General features: G+C 46.7%; 1 protein-coding gene across 1 annotated transcript in view; it reads right to left on the bottom strand.

Moving 5' to 3' along the window:
* Positions 1 to 24,233, bottom strand: part of LOC144139993 (uncharacterized) — a 37,538-nt gene extending 13,305 nt beyond the window's left edge. The window contains exons 1-3 of the mRNA XM_077672210.1: positions 24,083 to 24,233; positions 20,928 to 21,111; positions 4,150 to 4,281 (exon numbers count right to left, since the gene is read on the bottom strand). Coding sequence (XP_077528336.1) covers positions 4,150 to 4,281; positions 20,928 to 21,090 — 295 coding nt within the window. The 5' untranslated portion in view covers positions 21,091 to 21,111; positions 24,083 to 24,233. The remainder of the gene's footprint in view (positions 1 to 4,149; positions 4,282 to 20,927; positions 21,112 to 24,082) is intronic.
* Between the last annotated feature and the right edge of the window lie 1,641 nt (positions 24,234 to 25,874).

The raw sequence follows: 25,874 nt of genomic DNA, 5'->3' as shown, positions 1-25,874 counted from the left end.
CTGTCACCACGTATATACGAGGTGCCCCGTACGGGGGAAGCCCATGTCTACTCGGGAACGTGCATTTAACGTACTCGTCAACATCTAAACTACTTTACGCAAATTTGTTTTAATAAGAATAACCTACAGCCAATGTACTTGATTGTTGAAAAGGTTTTACCAATTCTCAAGCTTATAATTTTACGAGCATTTATAACATCCTTATTTGCTTTTTATTTTACAAATTAGCGATGTGAAGAATCCATAGTCACACTAAATGTCTGCATTATTTATTTTTAGATACCTACCTTCAAATATATATCACATCGAAGTTGCCATCATTTTTGAGCCATAAAGAACTTCGTTAAATTTTATGAAATTCCTCGGACGGCACAGTGCCGGTGAGATTTAATGCTACAGTGGCGGAGCAGTAACCTATAGTCATTGCCCCAGCCAAATACGCTTTCACCAGAGGGTCTACGCATTAGATGGATATCAACCAATATTTCCCAGGACGACCGTTCCACTCGTTCAATGTATCGGATACAGTTGACCTGGCAAACGTTGATTGGACAAAATTTCCCATCTCCGTTTACGCAGCACCGTGCCTGGGTCTGAACGCCGTAGCCCGCTCGCGCAAACAAGCACGTGGGACGACAGTTATTTATGTTAGCAGACTGGTCGGCCTGCGAGTGTGTGTGTGCGCTGAAGTCGCTGAAGCTATTGAGAGAGTTCACAGGAATACACTAATGTAGTAAACGACAAAATTTACTACACAATCATGATACGAGACAACGGAAGAGCTAAAAACACTAACAAAAAACCTTCAGGCAGACGTACACCCCGGCGCGCAGACACGTTCACCTGATAAAAATAGGTAACACATAAAAACTAGCATATACAAGGGGAACGGCAAAGACATGCTCTCTGCGGAGGCCTACACTATATCCCTAGGCGTGGTTAGCCCGCCAAAATGTCTCGGCGAAGTTGAGTCGGCTGCGCCCGGCATCAGCACCCGGTTTTCCGGTGAGGCCGGCTTGGGTTCCTTAGATCGGAGTCACGATAACGTTTCTGTTTTTGCTTCCGTCGAACTTGTGCAAAGAGTGCCCAAAAGGTGATGGTATATTCTAGTCACGTGCAAATATAATATTGTTGTTGGGTGTTTTTGCTGCACGTTAGGCGTATTCTAGAATATCTGTGAGGAGAGGGGATGACCGAGAGACTACGCGACTCGGCGCCGATAAGTTTTAACACTATATTTCATACAACGCTGTTTAATTTTCAGGTAGGTCGCTCAAAGTAATGCCGGCGATGTCCTTTTTCACTGCTCTATTAACACCCTCGACTAGGTGGCCCCACTACTGTAAGACCAGCTTGTGTGCAAGGAAACTAGTGACGAATTTAGGATGTCCGCTGATAGCCAAGCCAGTACAGTTGCTGATTATGGTGCGGTGGCCAAAAGGATACGTTTTTTGTCTAACTAAAAATTTCTTCACACTCATTCTTGCAGTTCTCACAACACAATTTTTAATAATCAGCGAGTGATTGCGGTTACGTTGAAAGTAAACCTGTTCAAAGCAGTGCTGGTGCTTTTCCCACTCGTATATTTTCAGTCGAGCCACGGCTTCTCACACCCAAGTCGAATTTTCAGAAATAAAGAATACACAATCGCCGCATTGAGACCACGTCTCCCTCAGGTTTGCCTAAATGCTATTGCAAATTTTGCGGTTACGCAGGGTGTCATTCAGTATATTTTACGACAGTTACATAACTCGACCAACACTTCGAGATGTCCTTGTAGAAAAAAAAACTGATGTTCATATGTCGTCTTTTGTATTGACATTAGTGCCATATCTATTAGGTTTCGCAACGAAGAAAGTGTTCACTGAGAATGTCCGTATTAGCCATTTCTCACCTAAATATTTCCTTTTTTATGCACCCTGTCAGGCATGTTTTTCGGGACGCTAAACACTATTTCTTCTGCAGTATTTTGAAACCGATATAAAAAAAAACCTGAAATATAACTTGCGACGGGAGTGCTTTTGCGTTTCTTATTCTCGTGGTCTTCTTGTATTAACGTTTCATTATAAAACGTATCTCCGAATGGTGTACTTGGTTTGATATCTGATTTGTGCTGCGCTGTTCCTACGGTCAGATTCTCTATTATACCATTACCCGCCAATTCAAAGTTTTTTGGAAGAAGGTATATATTAAATGCTTTCTTTCATTCAATGCCGAGAGAATGAAACATTTATAAAATATAATAGCTGTTGAAAACCTTTATCCTAAACAAAATTATTAATAAAATTGTGTAAAAAAGAATAAAATTGACCCCCCAAGCATCCGCAAGACAGGGCTATGCCGCAGCGCATGTGAGGACAATGGTAATATTTTTTCTACAACGACAATAAAATTTGGTTTAGGGCATTTTTCCAAGATACCGCAGTTGTATTGTAATTGCAAAGGGAGTAGCGGCGGGTATGATAACAAAAAAAAAAACAGAGCTCCTGGTGCCCTAACACAATGAAGTTATTGTTTAAAATCAAGAAAATTTCAGTTTGTAGGAAGTGATGTCCATTTTCTTTGATGTCTTCCCTACTGCTCTAACGCTTTTTTTGCTTCTTGTTTCCTCAAATTGCACAACTCCTCATCGAAGGGTATACGAGAGCGCAAATGCAGTAGAGTGTTGTGTTTGTAAAAACTATTAGTGCTTTTGTCCTGTAATTTTCTATAAGAGCATTTTTTCAGCATTGCACCAAATGTTTTGCCATAATGCCCACCTAAGCACTAATAAACGTGATTGTAATGAAGTTGATTGGTAGGCCTTTATATGATAAACAGGGCATGCACGTACCTTACCACGCAAAACTTCTCAGCCTTCTTATAAATGTTACGAGATTAACCAGGGCTCACGATTCAAGTCAGCAATTGTCGCTAGACGCACATTTGCGCAAAAGCCACCGAAGAGGCCTCTCCAGAAAAAGGTGCATTCATACACCGGCCGCGTGCTTCAATCCTAATTTTCCATCACCAAGGTACCTGAAAGCTTTATCACTTTCCGAACTTTGGGTCTGCTTATTTTTCTCCGTAGGTTTGCAAAATACTGAACAAAATAGGCGACATCGTTGTGAAATATTGCTTTCGGGGAGTGCCTGTTATAGTGCTCCCTGGATGAGCATGCGGTAATAAATGTAATAGACATCACTGCAGCTTTACAAGTCGTGAGTAAAGATGGTAAGCCTAGAGGCCAGCGTGGTTCAACAGAGCAGCGATAAGCACTATAAGTATCATTCATCTCTAGCAATAACAAGCAGAGTCACGTCTAGCTTGTGACCACATTCATTGGTGTTGAGATATTACAGGTTAATGGTCTTGATCCGACAGAAAACGTTGTCGCAGTATTACGTTGCGAAGTATTATTTATGTACTGCCTGTTGTCTTATTATCAGGACTCTTTAAAATGCGACATCCAATAAGAGCGCCGAAGTTCGCGAACACAAAAAACGCAATACAGACAAGTGAAATTACGGTATGCTAAGTTTGCACCCGCCCAGTCCACAAACAATGAGCAGAAGAATCTTGTACACGCGTAATAATGCCTCCAGTGTGGTCCGATTTGCACCGCCTAATGACACAAGTAAAACTCAGAGAAGGATGCCATATAGGAAGCACTATTTACTAATATGCAATTATTGTACAGTTCGCGGGATCAGAAAAATTATTGATTATTCCTCTTGTGGTAGAAAAAGCGCATGCGTTTGTTTCCACCAAAGGGCAGTGATATACATAAGGTAGTACCACGGAAACATAAAGTAACAAAACAATAAAGCACTGACAATTTGAGAAACGTTGGTTCAGTGGCCCAAGGGTACTACACTAAAGGAAGATCAATGATTTTTCCTGTTTTAATCAGCAGGCTCAAATTGCATGCAGAAACAAGGCGCCAATAAAACATGAGCATTGAAAAGCAGTCGCTGTGACCAACAAATATTTGGTTCATTGGGACGTCAGTATTTAAGACCGGGCTGGGCGTTAAATTTGAGTCCGCCCGTCAGAAATGTATCCGATATTCTACCCTTTATTGAAGCTGTACTCTGCTGATAGAGCTTGTGCACTCTTTCTTGTAACTTTCAGATACGGCAAAATGACGTAATCCTTTGTGTCGCTCACCTTCTTTGCAATCCTGGTCGTCAGGATGGAGCAGAAATCCAGTACGGCAGACACATGTACGGTTTCCATCGGGGTTCGGTTCGCAAGTGTGCTTGCATCCTCCATTGTTGTGTGCGCATGCTGGGTGTAGTTCTGGAAAAACGAGAAGACAAGCGCCTCAACTTTCCTGTCATTTCCGCAACATGTGAAAATTCGACACCGTTTGTGCCCACTTGGCGAGACTTCTCGCTATGAGACAACGACACTGCACGGGGCTGGTCGGCAGCACGCTTGAAGAAATTTATTTTGCCGGTTGATCTTTCCTGGACAGTTCGGGTTGAGAGGGAACGATAAATAATAACATAAACTGTTGTCAGAGTTCGGTGCGTTCCGAGCCGCTTCATTCTCAAAAATTGTTTGCGTCTGCAGGAATCAAAGTAAAATACAATGCTGTAACAACCATACCCGTCATCGGAAACCTCAACCAGTAAACCGATTCTCCTCATCCAACAATCAGTTAACAAACAATCGCATTTTACTAGGTGGCTGTATAGCCATTAAGTTACTTATAAAAGTACAGCTGCTTGAAGTTACCGCTGACGAAAGTGATAGGTAGAGGGTAATTTTTTGTCAAAAGGTGAACAAAGCTGCCGCGAAAGAGCTGCGTATTCGGGTAACTGGCTTAGACAGGTTTTCTTTAAAACCCGTAGAGTACTCGGTCAAATTTCCCTCTGGGTACGCGCCTGTGATGATCATCATCGTGGAAAAACCACCCGTGTCATTAGTAATCAGCCCCTATTCGGGCAGCCAAGGCAACGGCCTCGCTTCCGTCGTTCTTCCCCTAATATTTTGTGGCCTTTAAGCCCGGCAGAATGAACGCGGGATACGTACGAGTCCACCGACGTGCCCTCCGGCTTGAGGTTCTTATAACCCCGTGATTTTTATCGTTCTTCACCGCCGTTGGCTGCCTAGCCCCGTCATCAACCGGACGTCGTCATGGCTGGCCTTAACCGACTTATGCCATTAACCTACGAATGAAGGGATTTCCCACCGTAAGCGTGCCATGGATAAACTGCGCTGGAAGCAACACATGGTGTGGGGTGCCGCGACGAGACTGCTCAAGGCAGTGATAGAGCTTCTGCAAGCCCCCTCTCCATCTTCGCACGGTGTGTAAGAGGCCATTAACCTGCTTGCAATCAAAGACACATAACGTTACAAGACGGACCGGAAAATCACCGAGCTACTTGAACGGGATGAATTTTAATAGGACTACTTCGAAGCCTTGACGCAGCATAAAATATATGCCGGGCCCTCCGCTGGCTTCGCTCTGCTTTGAAGTGTCCGAGAATGGCCAGCATTAGACAAAAACAACGTCAGTGCCGGCAAGCCAGATTACCCTTGACAATTGAACATCGTGTACAACAGTGTTCGCTGAGCAATCTATCCAGACGACTGCTCTCCCTGCGGCTTACGCCCACCCACCCCAGAAGTTGACCTGCCGAAGTTGCAGGTTTCAACTATCAACGGTGAGCCACGCGGGGCAAGGGGTGTAAGTACTATGTGGAGGCGACGGTCCTCAGCCACCCGAACGTTGTTTACACTAAGAACGTGCAGGAACCAGATACGTCGAAAATCACGACCATCAGTCAGAGAAAACAAGAAAACGCAGTGCGCCGGTCTCTGCACATCACGACGTCAACAACCTTGGGTATTGATAAGGCAAAGATAGGGGCTCGCCCAGAGGGCAACTGCTTTAGTGTGGCGGGGCAAGAACCCATTTCGTTCAACCCATGTGCGACGCGGAAAAGCACCTGTTGCCTTTAGCAGAAGACGGGACAATGATAACGACCAATGCCCGGAGCATTTTGTCCACTATCGTCTCTGAAGTGTCTGTCAAGGAAGAAGCCATCGTTACGACCCGGGTTTTAGCTATGATAAAGGACGAAGTAACGCCTAGTGCCCCACCCAAAGGCGAATTGAAAATCACGAGGGTACGCCTGTGCCGGGAAGGACAACTCGGCTGCTTCCGTCAAAAGTAGGCGACGAAGCACTTAAGAAAAAAGGCGTGCACGGAACGGTAGAGCCTCCGCCGTATGTTTTTGAGCACATCTTTGTTTCCAACTTCATGAAAGGTGAATTGCTACCAGACCTTCCTGAAAGCCGGCTAGCACCAATCGTGTTCCTCCGGAAGGATTCCCCCAAGCGCAATAATGAGTCCTTCCATTCTCCTGAAGCTGAAAAGGCTGAACCATCCTTGCTTACCACTTCTCGTTATTGTGAATGAACACCCAGTCCTGGCAAAAAATACATTATGAGGAATTATTGCACCTATAGGAACTCGTCGACTTGCCGCTAAAAGTTTGTATTTGCGCAAACAATGCCAACAAATAACACTGAAGGCGCACGACTTGAATGCCTTGGGCGAATGTTGTAAAGAGCACGGAGTTGCCTTTGTTGGCTGTTGCGACGTTTATCTGCAAGAGATTTGGTACCATTTGCTTTGAAACAGACCGAAAAGAAACTTCTCGGCAAGAGGCTATTCTCTGGGCTCACCTCTAATAGTACCCTCAGAGCCTTCATTTTTATTTGCTTCTTCAACTCGAATTTTAAAGCGCTGCGGACTTTATTGGCGACACCACTAAGTCGCCAGCTGTGTTCTTTTGGAGTAGCATTCGTATTGGGGTTAGCCATACGGGTAGAGCCACTGACCGAAGCGGTCATTGTATACGATCAATATGAAATTTTTGGAGCAGAATTGGTTCGTACGCGCATGTCACAGGGCGATGATTTTGGCATTTTGTGTTCAGACACCAGCACACAAATATACAACCGAGCAGCTGCGATGTATTCCTTTTGCGTTCTCTACGCATACTCCTTTGGTGTTTTCCGCTGTCATTCAGCAAACTACGCTTCCATTAATATACTAGTAGAAAATGATTTGTAGTCTGCACCAAAAATATTTAGGACGTACAATATCCTCTCCACATGGTCATCAACTCGCAGGACATGTTGTCGAGCGTCTGTGCCCACCTAATGCAAATTGCGATCATTATCAGCTATTGTTTGTCATCTGATTCTTCGGCTTTCAGCAGCTCCATGTGTTTTCTTGCCCTGCCATGGAGAAATCCAGAACGGCTATAGCAGGCACATTCTATTTTTGCGGTCTCCACGTTCCAACAATTCTGGAGCATTGCAAAACTCTCTTACAGATGTTTTCCGAGACAGACTAGAGCGGTATTTGTATGGCTAAATATGGGAGTTGTTTCCCATGCTTCGTCAGTGGCAGATTTCTGTGGTTCATACCAGTGTGCTTTCTCTACAGTGGAACACAATAGATGGGGATTCATGACTGCCACTTGGGTGTTTTACGCACATTACCAAACCTTCTAATAACTAGGCCGTACCAGCTTTTCAAAATATCATCGTCGCGTGAATTTCTAGAGAGCAGAACAATTTTTTATGGTCGAAGAAGTACCACCTATCAACGTAGTCACGCCTGTAGCCCCTTCCTGAACCATAATGATTTGCTGGGTCTGCTTTGTTTTTTTTTCTACAATCCCATATAAATACCTTACACATCGCCGTCAATCTCTTGCGCACCAATTGTCAGAAAAGAACCGTCAGCATGCCCACGCCAACTGCGTAAAAGCCGCAGTGCTAGCGAATTTTTGAATGCATACGTTGAATCATGGGTTGCTGATAAGAAAACTAATTACCGCTAGAAATTGCACGCGAATACCCTTGCTACATTATCACTTGCAATGCATGCCATAAAAATATGAAGAAACATTTTTTGCCTCATATCACAGCGAAAGTTTTGTCTTAGATTATTGTGTTAAGCTCCTTTGAGAATATGAGCAGTGTGGGACCAATACTTTTATTGCCTACGCTCCTTTCTTTTTTTTGTTACAACTGCACTTTCAACGAGTAATTTTCAGAAGGTTATACGACTTGGTCGGAATAAAAAATTGGCATCTGTTTTCTTATGATACAGAAACAGCAATATATCGCTCAATCGCCACAGGGGGTAAAAAAAGGAGGGAGAATTGCCCTTTGCTATTACACATGGCGGTGAATGTAACCAAACAAGATTCCTGGGCAAACGCTTAGTGGCGGAATCCATGTTTTCACAATGGATATTGTAAAAGTGTGTGCTTGCTACTGGCCCTAAACCGCTGCGAAATATACTATAACTGTAAGCTGATGTAAGCTACTGTTAAGCGGATGGTAAAGCAACAACTAAAATTTTAATACTCATGCGCTGTTTGAACGAAATGTTCAAGTTATGTTTTCCACAGCACCAGTTCTCACTCAAGTGCATCCATAGTGGTAATGAACGCAGCAGGTAGCCTTTTACTCGTCAGATTCCAGTTGTGTCAGTTGAAATGCTGGATTCCTAGAACTCGCTCCATGGCCTATCGTGTGCAAAGTGCTGAAGCAGATGTAAGAAAGATGCAGAACGGGTCGACTACTTTGCAGGTTCTTACAAAAAGGCTTATGACATGAGTGATCTATGCGCAATCTGTGCTCGTGTGCCAATTGTGCCTGTTTGAGGCATGAGACGGACTACTTGTGGTGCGCGCTTTCACAGAAGAAACTGTAAACAAGAGTTGTACTAACTACTTATTTTTAGGTTCTGAACATTAAAATAGTTATCGGAAAAGTAGACTTAATCGGCAGCAGAACACGCCATGCGTGGGAGATTATTAGGAGCCGTCTTTATTAGCTGTTGGTGCGATGTATTCTCTTTATGAGTATATAACACACAGTTCTTACTGCAGGTAAAAAGGAAATTCTAAAGCTGTACCCTTAGCCATAATTGAAAATAGGAGACACACAAAACTCGCAGAGTTCTATGATTTTTTGGAAGCAACAATTTCTTTTGCTGTTCTGAAGTGCATGGGTAAAATAAATAGATATTACTTAATTCCTAAAATCGTTTTCCTTTCCCAGCCTTTTCACGTTCCAATAATAAATATCGCAAGTTCATGCTTTGTGACAACCTTTGGTCAGGCCAAACCGTGCACTGTTATCAATAGTTTAAATGTTCTGAATAATTTGTTGCTTATCTTTGTTGCACCAGAGTAAAACTTTGAGTTTTTATTGTGGCAATGGGATTAAAAATTACGTGACCAGATATTACGCAATTGTGATGGAAAATAGAATCGGATGCTACTCTTTATTGTATGTTTCAGTCTCTCTTTTACCTTGTTGTTTATTTGTCACGGCATCCTGTGAAACAGCATTTCTTCATCGTTGAAAATTTGGGTAACGACAACGTGCAGGCAGAATAGCATCGACACGGCATGTTCTCCTATAAAGTCATCAAGAGTAGACCAGTTTTTTTAGAGTTAATATTTTTTATTTCATAATCGTAACTTGTAGCGTGGCGCAAGTACGTGACAAAACGTGCGTGTACACAATGTTGCTTTGCAAAAAGAATCTTGATTGATACGTTTTACTATTTTGATGTGTATAAAATCTATAACAGTATCACCTATGAACAGCCCACGTTGATTACGCATGGTGTGTAGCGGAATGAGGCCAATTTTTGGGATGTGTGAAGACCAGTGTACTTAGCGCGCCGATGCAATGTGTGGTCAAGTAAAAACAATGCGCTCACAGGTCAGCCAACCATGATGCCGTGCGGTGTAATGTTTCAGTCATTACTATTGCCTTTATATACGTTAACCCAGGAAGAATGCCACTAAGGCGGAGAGCAACACTTTCAAGAGACCACTTTGACAATGTTTCATATGCAGTTATTGATTCCTGCATACCTGGTAACTTGTAGAGTGTAGGTTTTCAAAACAGATCCTATATTTTAAAGTTTAAGTAATAATTTTAGTGGAAACTGCTAATGAGATTACCTGATCAACGTAAATAAATAGATACATTTAACGCTCTTTGGACGTAACAGTTGCGGTGATTTGGTGTTTTTTTCGAAACGGTGTACCACAAAAGCAGATAAAACCGAGAACCAGCATGCAATACCAAACAAGTTGCAACTGAAGACGGTTTGTGTGCTAGTTTTACGTCACCAGTGAATTGGATCTTCTCCTGAGAAGATCCAATTCACTGATGGCTGGTGCCCTGTCATAGGCTACTTTAAGTGAACCCTCAAGTATGGCAAGTTGCCATTTATATTTAGGGCTTGCGACTACGCTAGCATAAATTACCAGTATAAAAATACGAGATGCTCGTACCAATTGCAGCACTGAATCAGTGCGGCGCTATAAGCTCCTCCGAGGCAGTAGGGTAAAAAATATTTGTTTATTTAAACATACAGCCGTACCTTTTAGAACAATACAGCCGTGGTGGGCATGTCTAGAATACCGACGAAACAATATACTGTACCATTGGTCTCAAACATGTGGCCAGCTGACCTTTCGATTGCAGCCCGGCGTGAAGATGAGTCTGTTCATTCATTTATTTCGATTTGTTTTTTAGAGCCAATTCATGAGCGCGCGCAATATTCAAGCATACACCGACGGAAAGGGCCACAGACTGCTTAAAAACCTGTTGATATCATATGTCACGGCTTCCCGTTACCCCCTTTTGATATCGGATGCCACTTCACTTAGGCGCCATTGAGTCGGGTGCATAATGGTAGGAAGCAGGTGCTACTTGGGGATCGAACACTACAGTGCGCACAAGGCTTGGTGAGCACGGGGCAGCGGAAAGACCCCCGCGGGGTTTTATGTTCCTGCGAAAGAGGCTCTACGTTGCAGATGAGAAGATAAAGGATTGACCGGAGTTTTCCAGGCTCCACAAAAGTGCAGAAGTTTCAGTGCCTTGCCCGAGGTTGTGGATACTTGATTTACTGTATGCCTTTTCTACAGCGCTTGAGATGCGGCGAAAATGAGCCTGCCATGCGTCGGACGTCTGGTTTTGGAGCCAACATGCGTCCTCGTGTGATTAGGGGCGTGTCTCTACGTTAATTATGGCCTGGGAAAAAATGATATTGCCCGGGTGAGAAATACACTTCCCTTTGCCCTTCGAAACTGTGAACTTCCCGACGTCAAATTCCCCGTACCTCCGCGCGTGCGCTAAATTGAGACGCCCAACAAGTCGCCTATTCTTTGTCTCAGAAGCAGTTGGAAGCACTTACAAGGGGGTGTTTTCACGAGAGACGAGATAGCCGTGTCCGGTGGACATGTTTATTTCGAGAAAAATTTTTTATATCGGCCATCGTGCAAAGAAAAAAAAACAATTTATTGTTTGCAATAGATATTCTGATCACCTGACAAAAATGTTCAAATGCGGCGTGGGCGACATGTGGTTTGGACCCGATGGGTGAAAATTTACCTTCTACGGCTGCAACATAAAGAATATTGCCGCTATTGCAGCAGGGTACTTTGCATGGAAACTTTTTTATATTTTGATTGTTTGAAATCAATTATTTAGGCAGAATACAAGTACATGGCATTTAACATTTCAATTCTCAATCTTGTGCCAGGGTGCCAAGAAAAAGCCAAGAAAAAGCATTCTGCGAGCTGCAACAACGCCTGCAAAGCCCGCCCGTGCTCGCTCATTTCCACGAAAACACCGAAACGGAAATGAACACGTACGTCAGTGGTATAGGCTTGTGTGCGGTCTACGTCCAACAGCAAAGCAGTTGCGAGAGAGTAATCACCTATGCCAGCCGTGGTCTCTCGAAGGAGGAGAAAAATTACGCAGCCACTGAAAACGTGTGCCTCGCAAGTACATGGGTTATATCAAAATTTAGCCGATGGGTGTTTGCTAGACCATTAAATGTTGTGACAGAACACCATGCGGTGCGTTTGCTCGCCAATTTTAAGGGCCCCTCTGGCCGTCTTGGGCGGTGGAGCTTGCGCCAGCAAGAGTGGAACGTCACAATCCTCTATAAATACGGCAGGAAACGCTCCGACGCCGACTGCCTGTCCCGCGCCCCAGTTCACCCACCACCGCAAGACTCTGATGGCAACAGCGCGTTCTTCGGGGTCGTGGCGGAGAGCCATCTAGCTGTCCAGGAGTGTGCCGGCCCCGACTTAGCCTTCACGATCGACTACCTGGAAGGACGCAACGTCGCCCTGGTCGGGGTGTTCAATCGCAACTTACCAGCATTCAGCCTAAAAAGCTCCATCCTCGTGTAGAAGAATTTCTGGCCAAGAACGAGAACGAATTATCCCTTTGTCATCCCAGCATACCTTCGTGACGCAATTTCGGAAGCGTGCCACGACGACCCGTCTTCCGCACATCTCGGCACAGCTCTCACTGTTGCAAACATTAGGGCAAAATACTTCTGGCCCCACCTTACATCCGACGTCACCCGCTACGTTCGGAGTTACCGTGACTGCCAGCGACGAAAAAGGCAACCGACAAGACCCGCCCGACTTCCGCAAACGATCGTCATCCCAACGAGGCCCTTCCTACATAATGCAATGGACCTCCTTGAGGTTCCCTACATCACGATCCGAGAACAAGTGGATAGCCGTAGTTGTAGGCTGAATGGCGCGCTACGCAGAGACCGCCGCCCTTTCTAGGGGGACTCCAGAAGGAGTCACGAAGTTCTTCATAAACCAAGTTGTGCTGCGAAATGGAGCCCCTGAATTCGTAATCACGGGCCACGGAACGGCCTTCACTGCGGAACGTATGCAAGGAATCATACGCTACAGCAACTCGGATGACAGAAGAACGATGGTGTACCACCCCCAAACGAACAAACTAACAGAACGTTGGAACGAGGCGATCGCGGATATGCTGTGTATGTAGGTCGACGTTGAATATAAGACCTGGGATGAAGTCCTTCCGTATGTCACGTTTGCGCACAGCACTGCTGTCTAGAAAACTACGCAGATGACATCGTTCGAGCTTGTTTACGGAAGAAGGCCGACTACGATGCTTGACGCCATGCTTCCGCACGTAGAAGGCGACTACCTCAACGCCGACGTCCAAGGATACCTTCAACGTGCGGAGGCGGCCCGCCAGCTTGCTCGAGTTTACACAAGGGACCGGGAGCTGGTGGATCCTCTGCGCGATAACCTCCGACGCCGAGACGCCGAGTACCGTCGAGGGGTTTATGTGTGGGTTTGGACCCCCATCCGACGATGTGGACTCAGTGAGAACCTTCCGCGACGGTATTTGGGACCCTGTCGTATTCTACAACGTGTTGCCCAACTTAGCTACTAGGTGATCCCCGATGGTGATCCCGGAACATCACAACTCACGCACCATGGAGTCGTCCACGTGGTTCGTCTGAAACCCTACTACGCAAATGGCGGACTGTTTTGTTGTTTAATAGGACTGTCTTTTATTTTAGAATCGGGTCGAAGGGGGGTAACCTCCCTTTAAGAGGGCATCGACCCGATTCTAAAATAAAGCCACGAACCATGTTTTGGGTTTGTGTGTTTATTTTGTTTTCTCCGACCGGCTGCGCCGGGCTGTGTTATCTGTGTTATCCGTAGCCCAAGAGAAGCACAAGTACCAATCTTTTTAGCACACGTGTTATCTCATTTGATGGGGAGAGTGTTTCGAACTAACGTCACGAGCCTAGAATATTCTTTTTTAATCTACAGTGTTCTAGATGAAATTTTACTGTTGGAGAAACCCTCGCGCCGAGAGATAAATGACAGCACAGCCGACACCGTAGCATTCGATACACCGATGCTCGCCTGCGCACGTCACTTTCTTGACTGCTGCTCCACCACCTGTATAGATTTTTAATTGTTAGGGTAGCACAAGTAGGCTCCAATAAACTTTTTTTTTTCAAGGCAACTGTCTTATCTTTGGCTCGTGACAATATTATGCGTAATTTCAATAGCCAGCTATAATACGCCGAAAGAACATACTTTATTACCAGCGGGCACATTTCTTTCCGCCACGTTCAAGGATCCGCACACGGACGTGCTGATTATCAAGGCAATAGTTTCACATAACTCATTGCCTTAACCTGCTATTCTGATAGACATGTGTGGGGAGCCCTCAATGGGCTGGGGGTCACTGTTTCCCGTTTAGGTGGGTCCACGCAGAGTTTAGAGTAAAAGAAACAAAGACACGAACGCATATCAACAGGAAGCAGTTCAGTTTAACCAAGTAGGGTTTAAACAGTGCCATTCCGTCACCGGTCATGTGGACGGGGTAGCGTCGGCACTCGTCCGGTTTCTGTCAGGTAGAAGCGTGGCAAGGGGGGGGGGGCGAGATCCTTCGCTCTCGCGCCAAAGTGCACGGGAGGCGCATGCTCCCCACAGGACCGGGTGCTCGAGCCCTCGAGATGGGGAACGCGTACTGCGCTGGGCTGAGGAGGTGATGTCGGAATGAAGCGGCGTGCCCGCTGATACGTGTTGGTGGAACGCGTAAAAAACGGCGTTCTTCCCCGTCTCGTTCTCGCGCCTGGATGCAGAAGCGCGCTATCGGATAACCCCCACGGCGGCTTCCTCCGATTGAATCCCTTGTCGTCGGGTGGAGAAGGCGAACCCGGGTCTTGTTTACATGCCTTCCACGCCTTATGTGGAGGGAAGGGATGTCGCACTGGGGGACAAAGGAGGTCCGACCGGTTGTTATTGTTCGCTCCCCGCGCGCACGTGATGGAACCACCAACGTTGCGGGTGCTTGAATGTCGGCTGTGGCTGGTCCCCGCGAAGAATGGCATTGTACGGACTTGGAATGGCACGAAAGGTGGCACCGGTGGCAACATCCGAACGTCACACCCGCCTATCCCCAGAGAAGACATTTGTTCGTGCAAAAGTCTTTATGTGCACGAGTTTAGGCCCATGGTGTTCATGGTCAGGATAGCAGAACATGGCGCGACACACCCTGGACACATGTAGTCTGTGCGCAAATCCCAGTAGGCTCCTTCGGTGATATTTCTAGACAACAAGGAAGCGTGGCACCGTTTAAATCTCCTCACCAAACGCCATTTGTGTTTTGTACCTTCAGCGCTTCACCCAAGCACATTTCAACATACATATTTAGGGGAACAAGATATGAACAAGGGAATTCAGATTTTTTCACTCTGATGCACGGAACCAATGCTGATCGGGGATGGTACGCGACGGCCCCGCTTGCTTGGTAGGGCATCAATGGGCTTCGGCCGGGGTAGGCTGTTTAACGCTGAGGTTCTGGAATGTTGAATTACCTTTTCGGGCACGGCCCCAGGTAAAGCTTCCGGGAACCGTTTCGTAGCTGGGCTTCCGCGTCCCGGGGACGAAGGCCGGCGACTGTCTCCCCTACCACTCCCCTCAGGAAGTCCTTGCTCGTGCTCTACTTTACTTAAAGAAATTTTCAGCTTGTTCATCTTTACAATTTTTTTCGTATTTCATCCGAATTCTCTGATTCGGCACATTACAATAGAAAGCTTTTCGACTATACAGAAGGGGCCTTTCTATTTTGGGGCGAGATTCTTAGCCAGATCGCAGGCCTGGCCTTGTAATTTAACGTCAAATCCATCGCCTGCCAGAAAGCGGCCGTCTCGGCTGTCTAATATTACGCAACTTCCTTTTCCGCCACTTTGTTCAGTGAGTAAACCGCGAGCTAGTGCGAGATCGAACGGAATTTAGACCGCTACACACGGTAGTTCTCCATGGTGTTATGGTGAAATCTAGGTGTGTCACCAACAATTCGCGGGATCGCCGCGTCGCGACCGTAACGCAGGGAAAATAGGGTTTCTTTTATGCCCTCTTGGACTGCCGTACTGTATGAATGCGCAGCGATAGAAAGCCACAAGTCCCACATATTGTCGGTCGTATGCTACGTATTAAGACAACATGGTCACAAGTGTTTTATTTACTCTTTCCACGGCGCCGTTACACTCCGGGTGATACGCAATTTTTTTATACCCAAAAGGTCATACACCTCCTTTATCACCCGGGAGACAAAGTTCGTGCCCTGATTGGTTAGAAGCTGCTCGGGCACGCCGTGCCTCAGTATCACTCCTTCGATGAAAACGCGCGCTATGGTTTCCGCCTTCTGGTCTGCCAGTAGGAGGCTTCCGCGCAATGGCTCTGGTGGTCTACAAAAGCAGGAGTGTACTTGCTTCCAAAGTGGCAATCGATAGGGGCCACACTAAATTCATCGCGGTACGCAGGAAAGGTGCGCGTAGTTCATCGAACAACTGCAAATGGACACGCTTGTGATGGTTGTGGTTTTGTGGAGAGCGGAAGAGCGTCACTTCCGACTATTATCTAGCATGTCTCCCGGCATTTATGGCAACTTGTACGCCATGCCTATCCTCGGCCGAGTTTTACGCACCCCTTAGTGGCCAGCGTGCTGACAATCGTGATGTACACGCAGAAGGTCGCCTCTCATTGATGCAGGCACTATTAGACCGTTCCGTACTGGCCCCTGCCTTGTCCCTGTACCGCAGTAGACCGCTGTCGGCCATGTTTTATTTCCCTCCCTGTCGCCTGCTTTGTTTAATTTGGCAATTTTCTGGAGGTCGTGATCGTCGAGCTAATCCCGCTTCATGCAGGACTCCTCTACCGGTGACACAAATAGATCGCGTGGCCTTGCAGGCACCCTGCTCGATTAATCAGCATTCATTCATTGTTCCCGCCATGCGAACGACTTCACATTCGTACTCCTGCAAAAGGAGGTTCCCCTTGCCAGCCTAGACCTTGGGTGGCGAGCATTCAAGGTGCATTGAGGGGCTGACAGTCCGCGACTATCTTAAATTGCCGCTCGTATCAGAAACACTGAAAATGGCGCCACGACTAAACTACGGCAAGGAGCTCCAGTTCGGTAGCGCCGTATTTCTATCGCAGCGGGGTTCAGCTCCGGGTTCGACTACCGGGTAATCTTTGCCGTCGAACTTCTGCGATAACACCGCCCCTATCGCCACCTTGGAGGCGCCTGTCGTGAGTGAGAATGGCCTGCTGAAATAGGCGAACTTCAGCAAGGGAGCCTCCGTCAGCATGCGCTTCATAGCCGAGAAAGGTGCTTGCTCCTTCTCTCCCCATCTGAACGGTTTATTAGATCTCAGCTGAGTTAAAGAGCGCACCTGTTCGGCGAACTGCGGAATGTGTCGCCTGTAATAGGACAAGAGGCCCAGGAACTGCCTGACTTCAGTTTCTGTTCTGTGTTCCGGAAATTCCTAAACACATTGTAGTTCTAACGGGACTGGCCGAACTGCCTCCGCCAATACAATGTGTCCTAGGTTTTTACTTCGGGGCGAAGAAATTGGCATTTGGACGGTTTGACTTTACGTCTAGCTGCATGTATCTTTTAAAAAAACACTACGCAGGTCGGTTAGGTGGCTCTGAAATATGCTACGGTACACAATTATGTCGACCAGATATGCATGACACATTTTGCCTAAAAACCAGCTTGGATGACGTCTCCCGTGCATTGCAGACCGCTGCGCTGTTTACAAGCCCCATGGGCATGCATCGCCACTGGTAGTGCCCTGAAGACGTATTGAACGCCGTGTTTTCTTTGTCGTGCACATGCATTTCTATCAGCCACTATCTGGAGGCCATATCTACCAGTGAGAAAAACTTCGCAGAACGGAGTTCCGACAGTGTCTGCAAAACGTTCGGTAGCGAGTAAGGGTCTACGCGAGTGACGCAGTTCAAGTCGTAGTAATCGACAACGAAAGGGTGCGACCCATCTGGCTTCTCCACCAGCAGTGCCAGTGCACCGCATGGAGACGTAGAATGCTCGATTATGTCTCCGTCGAGTAGCTCCTCCACCTGTCGTACCATCTATTCCTTTTGAAGGAGGAGATTCGATACGCACTGCGGTACACCGAGGTCTAATCGTCAATCGAAACGCAGTGTTTGATCACCTTGCAGTGGCCGATATCCATGGCGCTGCTGAAAAAAACGGGGCGAACTCTGTGATTAACTCTCTAAACACGGATTTATCTGATTCGGCCACGTGCGAGAGGTCAAACCGGCTGCAGAGGTCGGCTGCGTCTACACGCCGGAAAACTGTCTTTTCCGCAGACCTCTCGGCTACCACCGCCGGTATGAGGGCACCGATATGTTTGTGTGCGGTAACTTAACCTCCCCAAGTGTCGTGTAATTATGCGCAAGGGTACCTTGCCATTATCGGTAGCTCTAACTAAAGTTCCGCTAAACCCAGCTGCCCCCTAGCCAGCTCTGAAGTTACCTCACCCATCAAAACACACTCGCTAAATTGGGGCAGTACAATTTCCTCGGCGAGGCGTACCGGCCCGCCGTCGCAAGGATGGGAGTCGTTGTTTCTGCTGGTCTCTTTGTTTTTACCTCCCCAGTTTATAATCGGGATCTCGACGCCCCTTATTCTTATGGCACCTCTGCTTAGTAGCAAATGGACCTTTTCTTCGGAGAGGATGTTTTGCCCAATTAGAACAGCTACCGGCAACCTCGCCCTCTCTGTGCACCCGAACAGCGTTGCCGTAACAGTGCGTTCCCCCAGTTTCCAAGAAAACTTCACGGCGTGTTATAATTTCCAAACGTTCACCCATGGTACTAATGAGGCATGGTACTTGCTCTACCGACTGAAGTCTCGTTCGCCAGTCGGACAAAACGCCGTTTAGAGCGCTTTCTCCGATGGGGCTTACTTTTGAGCCAGTGTCAATCAGGCATTTCATAGCTGCTCCCCCTGTTTCGCCATCAATTACTGGTCTAGAATCCCGCATACGTTAACTATGATTTGTAGACTGCCCCCTTCGCTTTCTCCTGCGCACGTGCCGCCTGAAGGGGGCTCGACTAGTTTACCTGGTTCGTCCAGGAAGCGGAAATAACTACGGCATTATCCACGCTACCTTTATCATCCCCTCACGGTCATCCTGGAGAGTGATCGTGCTGCCTGCCATTCCTAGAAATGTGTCCTACCTCCCCGCACGCATGGCATCTCAGCTGCCTCATTCTGCGGCCGTGACCCCTGCAGTCTTCTTGCATTTGTTCATGTTGCAGCTCCATGCTGGATTCCTACAGGCGTTCTCCCTTTCGAGGCCCTCGCGAAGCTCGTCAGTTGTCTCATCTCCCCCTCGCAGGCTTCGTACCGGAATGCGGCCGTGATTTGCTGCTCGCTCGTTTTTCTCTTCCCTCACAGCCGCTTTAACAGCCTCTCCGGTAAAGTTGTGGTCGCGGGAAAGCGTGAATCTGTGGACCGCGTCTCGCTCTCCGTCGAGGATTTGGGTACAAAGCTGCGTGTCCAAAAGCTCCTTGCGCAGCTGGCGCTCATCCTGCGTCGCGGCGCCATGCTCAGTCCCCAGTGCTGCATTGCCCAGCGCACAGAGCCTGCTTGCGAACGACTGCACGTCTGCACCATCTTTTAGTTTTGCGGACAAACACCTCGTTTAGTTTTACACACTCTGGATCCGTAACAAACCTCTTCGTCAGTAAACTTTAAACTCGGCGTAAGTCATTGCCGCAGTGACAGCCTCCTCATGCCATGCAAAGTCGTAGGCCTCACGGACCATTTTGCAGTGTGTGATTCCCGCCGTCTGTGCCTGTATCCATACGCCAAGACCCCCGCCCACCCCCTGCTCGATACACGTAGGAAGTCCTGGATGGTTATCCCGTTTCTGTCCAGCCTAATTGCCGGAACCATTGCCCCCAGCGTCCTGACGCTCACGCCTAGGACATTCGCTCGGGTAATGGTAAGCTCGGTCATGGTGTTTGGTTTCCTCTAAGGCGTGAGGACGGGGAAGGGGGGGGGGGGTTCACATCCGACACCTATCTCTACAATTTCAGTTTGGTTGAATCCCACCGCTGCCACCACTTGTGACGAGCCCTTAAGGGTCTGGGTCAGCGTTTCCCCTTTGAGTATGTCTACACAGACTTGAGAGGAAAACAAACACGAATGGTATCTACAGATAACAGTTAATTTTAATTAATAAGGGTTTAAACAGTGCCCGCTTCCTCGACGGTCTCGAGGATGAGTAGCATCGACGCCTGTCTAGCTCCTGGTCAGGTAGAAGCGTTTAGGGCGGGTGGCTCGTTCTGGGCCGCGGAGGCGAGATCCTTCGCTCTCGCGCCGAGGTGCACGGAAGGCATACGCTCACCTCTGGACCGGGTGCTCGAGCTCTCAAGCAGGAGAACATGTACTCCGCTAGGGTGACGAAGTAATCTCAGAGTGCAGCAGCACGCCCGCTGGTCCTTGCTGGTAGACGGTGCAGAAAGCGGCGTTCTTCCCCGTCTCGTTCTCGCGCCGGGATGCAGACGCGCGCTTTCGGATAACTCCCACTGTGGCTTCCTCCGGCGGAATCGCTTGCCGTCGGGTTGAGATTGCGATGCCGGGGCTTCTTTCGACGCCTTATTGTACCTTCTAAGTGTTGCGTGGAGAGAAGAGATGGCGCGTTTGGGAATAAAGGAGGTCCGGCCGGTCATTGTTCGATCTCCGCGCGTACGTGACGACTGCACCAGCGCTGCCGGTGCTTCAAGGTCGGCTTCGGCTCGTCCCCGGGAAGGACGTCATCGTACGCACGTGGAATGGTACGAACGGTGAACCTGGTGTCAAAGTCCGAACGTCACACAGGGCTAATTTTCGTGCAACTGTTGTGGCCTAATATTGTTCTTTTTAACGTTTACTGAAAACGAGTAGTACGTTTGCGAGAACATGGAGTAATATTGCATGAATATTCATGGTAAATGAATTCGTAAAATTACTTGTTTGCAAATGCTATATATAATGAAGTGCACCCTGCAAGCCACTCCACAGGTCCTTTAGAGACGTTCTAGTTAACGGCGGCACTCTGCACACGTTGTCCACACAAAATATGATTCCTGGCAAAAGAAAAAAACATTTGGTCACAACATTCTCTCATAACGATTTATTCTAGACAAGTTATATAATGACACCGCAGCAGGATGTGGCTTTGTGAGCTGATCGACGAAAAAACGTCTACTCACCCTTCCGATATGTTGCGGAGAAACCAGGCATCTCTGTAGAGTCGTCAGATATAAAATTCACCACGAGGTTGTTTGCTTCGGAGGTGATCACACCGGGCACTTTGTAACCACAGAACGGTCCGTGCTTCCGTAATACCTTACCGGCCTGCTTCGTGTAGGCCATTACGTAGTCGCAACTGCAGTCCTGTGGTACGAATACAAAGCTTGTGGGTACTCCTCCGCCGACAGAAGGCATTTTTCACCAAAGGTATTGTTTGGGTGATAAGATCGGTGCTCATTAAGCTAATCAAAGCGATTTCCTTAAAAAGTGTTGCTTGATACACTAAATCTTCAGGAGCACGATCCTCTAGATCTCATATACCGTTGGTGCAGAATGCTTCCCTCTTCTCGGGTTGGCTTACGCCACCCGAAGTAGCCTCATTTATTACACAAATCTGACATCACGTTTAGCAACATTACTTGAGGAAACATTAGAAAGATGACATGACGGACTGGGAAAACCACAAGCCGATCAGCGCATTGTAAGCCTTCAACAAAGTTCTTACCAAGGCAATCGCTAATATTATTTCAGGCACCGTAGAATCAAATCAACCTAAAGACCACACAGGGTACGTAAAGGCTATTCCACAATAGACCATATTCATATGATCAATCAGGTGATACACAAATTCGTGTAGTATACTGAACCCCTGTATATTGCCTTCATATATTATGAGAAAGCATTAGACTCGGTCGAAACCTCAATTGCCATCCATGCATTGCGGAATCAGGGTGTAGACGAACATTAACCAAGAATATAAGATATCTATAATGGGTACACGGCTACCCTAGCCCTCCATAAGGCGAGCCAAAAAAAAACCTCTAAGGAAGGGCGTCAGCAAGGAGGCCGGATCTCTCCAATGTTATTTATAGCGTGTTTACAAGAGGTTTTCTGAACATTGAATTTGGAACTGGTGGGCATATTGGTTAATGAACAATACCTCATTAACATAAACTTTGCTGATGACGTTGTCTTGCTAAGTAACTCGGGTGACGAATTGCAATGCATGATTACCGCACTGAGCAAGCAGAGTAGAATCGTGAGCCTGACAAATATTATGCAGAAATTAAAGTAATGCTCAATAGCGTTGCGAGATCACAGCAGTTTGATATGGGTCGCGATGCAGTGGAAGTGGTAAGCAAATATATCTAGTTAGGCCAAATAGTTACCGGGAAACGAACCACGATGCAGAGATAATTAGACGGATAAAAATACGATAGGCTGCATTCGTCAGATTTTTTCAGAGAATGAATGGCAGCTACTGTTGTCCCTGAAGGGGAAAGTGTATAACAACTGCTTTTTACCGGTACTTACCTAAAGTTCACAACCTTGGAGGCGCACTAATAGGGTACAACTTAAATTGAGCACGCTTCAGTGAGAAATGGCACGGAAGATTATAGCTGTAACGTTAAGGGACTATACGAGAGCGGAGTGGGTGAGGGAACAAAGGCGTGTTAAGGACATGTTAGTCGCAATTGAGAAGGAGAAATAGACGTGCGCAGGGCAAAAAATGCGAAACCAATATCAACGTTGGTCGTTAAGGATAACAGAATTCATCCCCAGAAGAGCAAGAGGGGCAGGGGGCGGAAGAATGTTGGGTAGGCAGATGAAAACAAGAAGTTTTAGGGATCAATTGGTCGAAGTTAGCGCAGAACCGGGATAATTGCGGATGTATGGGGAGAAGCATTTGCCCTTCAGTGGGCGCAGACAGGCTGATGATGACACCGACACCAACCTGATAAAAGCACTCTTGACTCTGACATCCTTGAAATATATGTAAACTTGAATAATCCACACCATAATATTATTCAGTTTTTAACACAGGGACTTATCAAACCTTCTTTCAGCGACGTCAGTGTTACAGCTACGGCACCGCCTTATCTGTGCGACGTACAAGGTAGCAACTATGAGAGCAACGTATGTGTAATACGCTGCTAAGTGTGGCGTGTATATTTTATGAAGAGGCAAACCAGTCCATCGTATAAATCAGTAACCACAACCGGCGTATAAACTCATGTGTGTTCTTCGAGCATTGACTGAGGAGTGAGATTTATATTGGCCGCGCAACTACGAAGACACTCACCGGCGCTGCACAGCGCTGCGTGCAGCAGCCTGTGCGAAGCAATGATTGCGCTTGCGTCCAGCACCTCCTGCTGTTTTTAGGGTTACATACCAAGCAACTTACAGGAGATCACTTGCAGGGAACACGAAGGGGTCCTTACAATTCGCTGCTCTTCCGCGGAGATATCCGCGGCTAAGGTCACACTTCCTGGAGCCCCATAACCAAACTAAGCGTTTGTGAAGCGAGATCTTAGGACTAAAATTTTTAACAGCCCAGCTGTGCGATTTCCGTGTTTAGATGGTTGCCTCAACACCCGTGCACATCGAGCACCCGCGGCAACTCCTCATCTTTGCAACAGACGCCTGTGTCAACAACACTCGTACTAAAATAAAAGTACACAAACCAGGAGCGAAAATAAAACATAAATAACGGTTAACGGCGCACGACAAGATGACTCGGCCACCCTTTGTAGACAATGTGCCGTCAATGCGTCAGGGATTCTCTGTTTCATTCAAGACAAACTTTGTAAATATCACACACTTGCCTATGCAGAGAAATAATACAACTATGGATACCCTAGGCGTGGTCTAACATGCTAAAAAGTGTGCTGAGCAATGTTGCAATGGCGTGTTGCTGCTCCTGGCATGTATGGAATGGCAAGAGATCACACACTTACGGCATGCTGTCATCAATACTTCTATCAATACGATATACGATGTCATCAATACGATATACTTCCATGAAACGATAGTTTTGGCTCCGGCGAAAAAGACAGCTTATGACGGTAAACAAAAACTATCAGCGCAAGTAACATCTTCTATATTTAGCTTCTGAAGAAGTTTTTGGACGCTTAGAAAAAAATTGTACGACAAAATTGATCAGGATTTAAAGCCTATTCGTGTTACCAATCAAGAATGCTAGGCAAGGACAATGTCAAATACTGGAAGCACGCTGCGCATGAGCGCGCCTTATTTACGGCAACAAGTTTAAGTCAATAAGATAAATTGAATGAAGTGAGTATTTCAAATGTTAAGGGAAAATTCCTCCGCTCACGTCACAACGCTCGATGCTGATGTTCGTGAAAACCAAGACTATTCGCTCCGTTGGGCTACCAATAATATTCCATGTGCAGTTGGTGTCCGGTGGGTAGTCCTTTGGGTACAATGGACTTGTTATCACCCCTGATGAGGACCGGAGGTCACCTCCACAAACGCCTGAAAACAACAACCAAAAACGTGAATATTTACGGCAACTGTCATAAAAAAATAACAGATTCACTCACTGCCCATGCATGAATGTGGCAAACAACGTCGTGTCCTTGTCGTCGTAGCGCTTTTTTCCCACCAAGAACAGTGCAACACTGAATTTCTCGGCTGTCATGTGTTATTTTAAAAATTAACAGACGACGCCACGTTTTAGCTCATTACGATGAAGTAGTGATATAAGCTGTTCTCAAGAACTCTGTGGAGGAGCCGGAATGTTCAAACTTTAAAGATGAAACGGAGGGCTCTTTCCTTTTTCATTTATAACTTAGCAATAAGGTATGCAGCCGATGAAGATTATACTGCATTCAAGAATCAATCGAATAAAAATAATGTAAACCGGTAGGCTCGAATCTGATGATTCGCTTTGTCCCATTCGATACACACTGTTGCGAGTGACACCGTAATTACATGTGAAGCTGGAACTATGTTTAGAAAATAGTACCCGCGTATCAGCTTTCTCAACTATAAATGTCGTCAAAAAACGATAGTCTTCTGCCGCCCCTTCTACATACGTCTTCGTTACCGATGATGCTGTTCCCCTATAATTTCCTTCATGAAAAGGCACGTTTAAGAAGAGTTCATTTTTACCGCGTTCCCTCTAGTGCCATCCCGTGTGTCGGGAACTCCTGGTCATTAAAACGTTTTGGCTCGCATGTGGTACTGTATAAAATTACAGTTGTCAAAGAAGAATTATTTGAGAATCATATATGTATTTACTGTGTGGAAGGGTCACTGACTGCTCATATACTAAAGATGCGCCGAAGTAGTGGCCCTGCCATCTCCGGTGACGCCAGCGTGCAGGCACGATGATGCTGCACACTCGCACTGCTACCGCTGGCACCGTGAGTGCCACCATCCCATTCCTCGACGTCGGATGCATTCCCAACCATGCAGACCACGGGTCTGTGTACACTATAGTACAAGGCATACTTGAGTACCTCGACGTTCTTTAGGACACGTTGAAAGAACGCAGTCGAGAGTTGTACAAAACCGGGTTTGAGGTACGAACGGTGAAACAAAACATACAAAGAGTTTGCCCGTGAGGCCTGTGGCGCCACGTGGACGTGAGGGTAGGAAACCCACAGAGTAGCGCACCCACGGATTATACCGGATGGCGCCACCATAGCTATTATTCTGGGGCTCCCGGCCGCTCCAACGAGTACGGCCTCAAGTGTCTGTCCATCGAAGTACCTCGTATCCTAGCAGGTTCTAGTATTTCACTTTCTATCGTAACAATGAAGCATTTATACCAATTTTTATAAAATAGCACTGCACATATTATCTAGTATTTCATTTTCTATCGTAACAATGAAGCATTTATGCCATTTGTTATAAAAGAACACTGCACATATTATCTAGGAGCTGATACTTTGCCTCATATATCCCCAATGTTTGGTTTTGGCTCAACAATGGTGACGTGTACAAACATTGCCACCCGGCTTACGTATTTAGGTACGGTTTGGGTATATAAACGTTTCGTTCAACATCTGCCTTAACACTAGCCGGGAGGCGAAAAGGAGGGAGAGACAGACAGACAGACCGGCAAACGAAAATTTCAGCGGTTAAGTAGCCCCACAAAG

The sequence above is a fragment of the Haemaphysalis longicornis genome, unplaced genomic scaffold (assembly GCF_048455015.1).
Source record: "Haemaphysalis longicornis isolate Haplotype H1 unplaced genomic scaffold, Haemaphysalis longicornis Haplotype H1 scaffold_5, whole genome shotgun sequence".
In the NCBI taxonomy this organism is placed as follows: domain Eukaryota; kingdom Metazoa; phylum Arthropoda; class Arachnida; order Ixodida; family Ixodidae; genus Haemaphysalis; species Haemaphysalis longicornis.
Note: the sequence above shows the minus strand (reverse complement) of the source record. Positions and strands in the feature narration are given on the sequence as shown.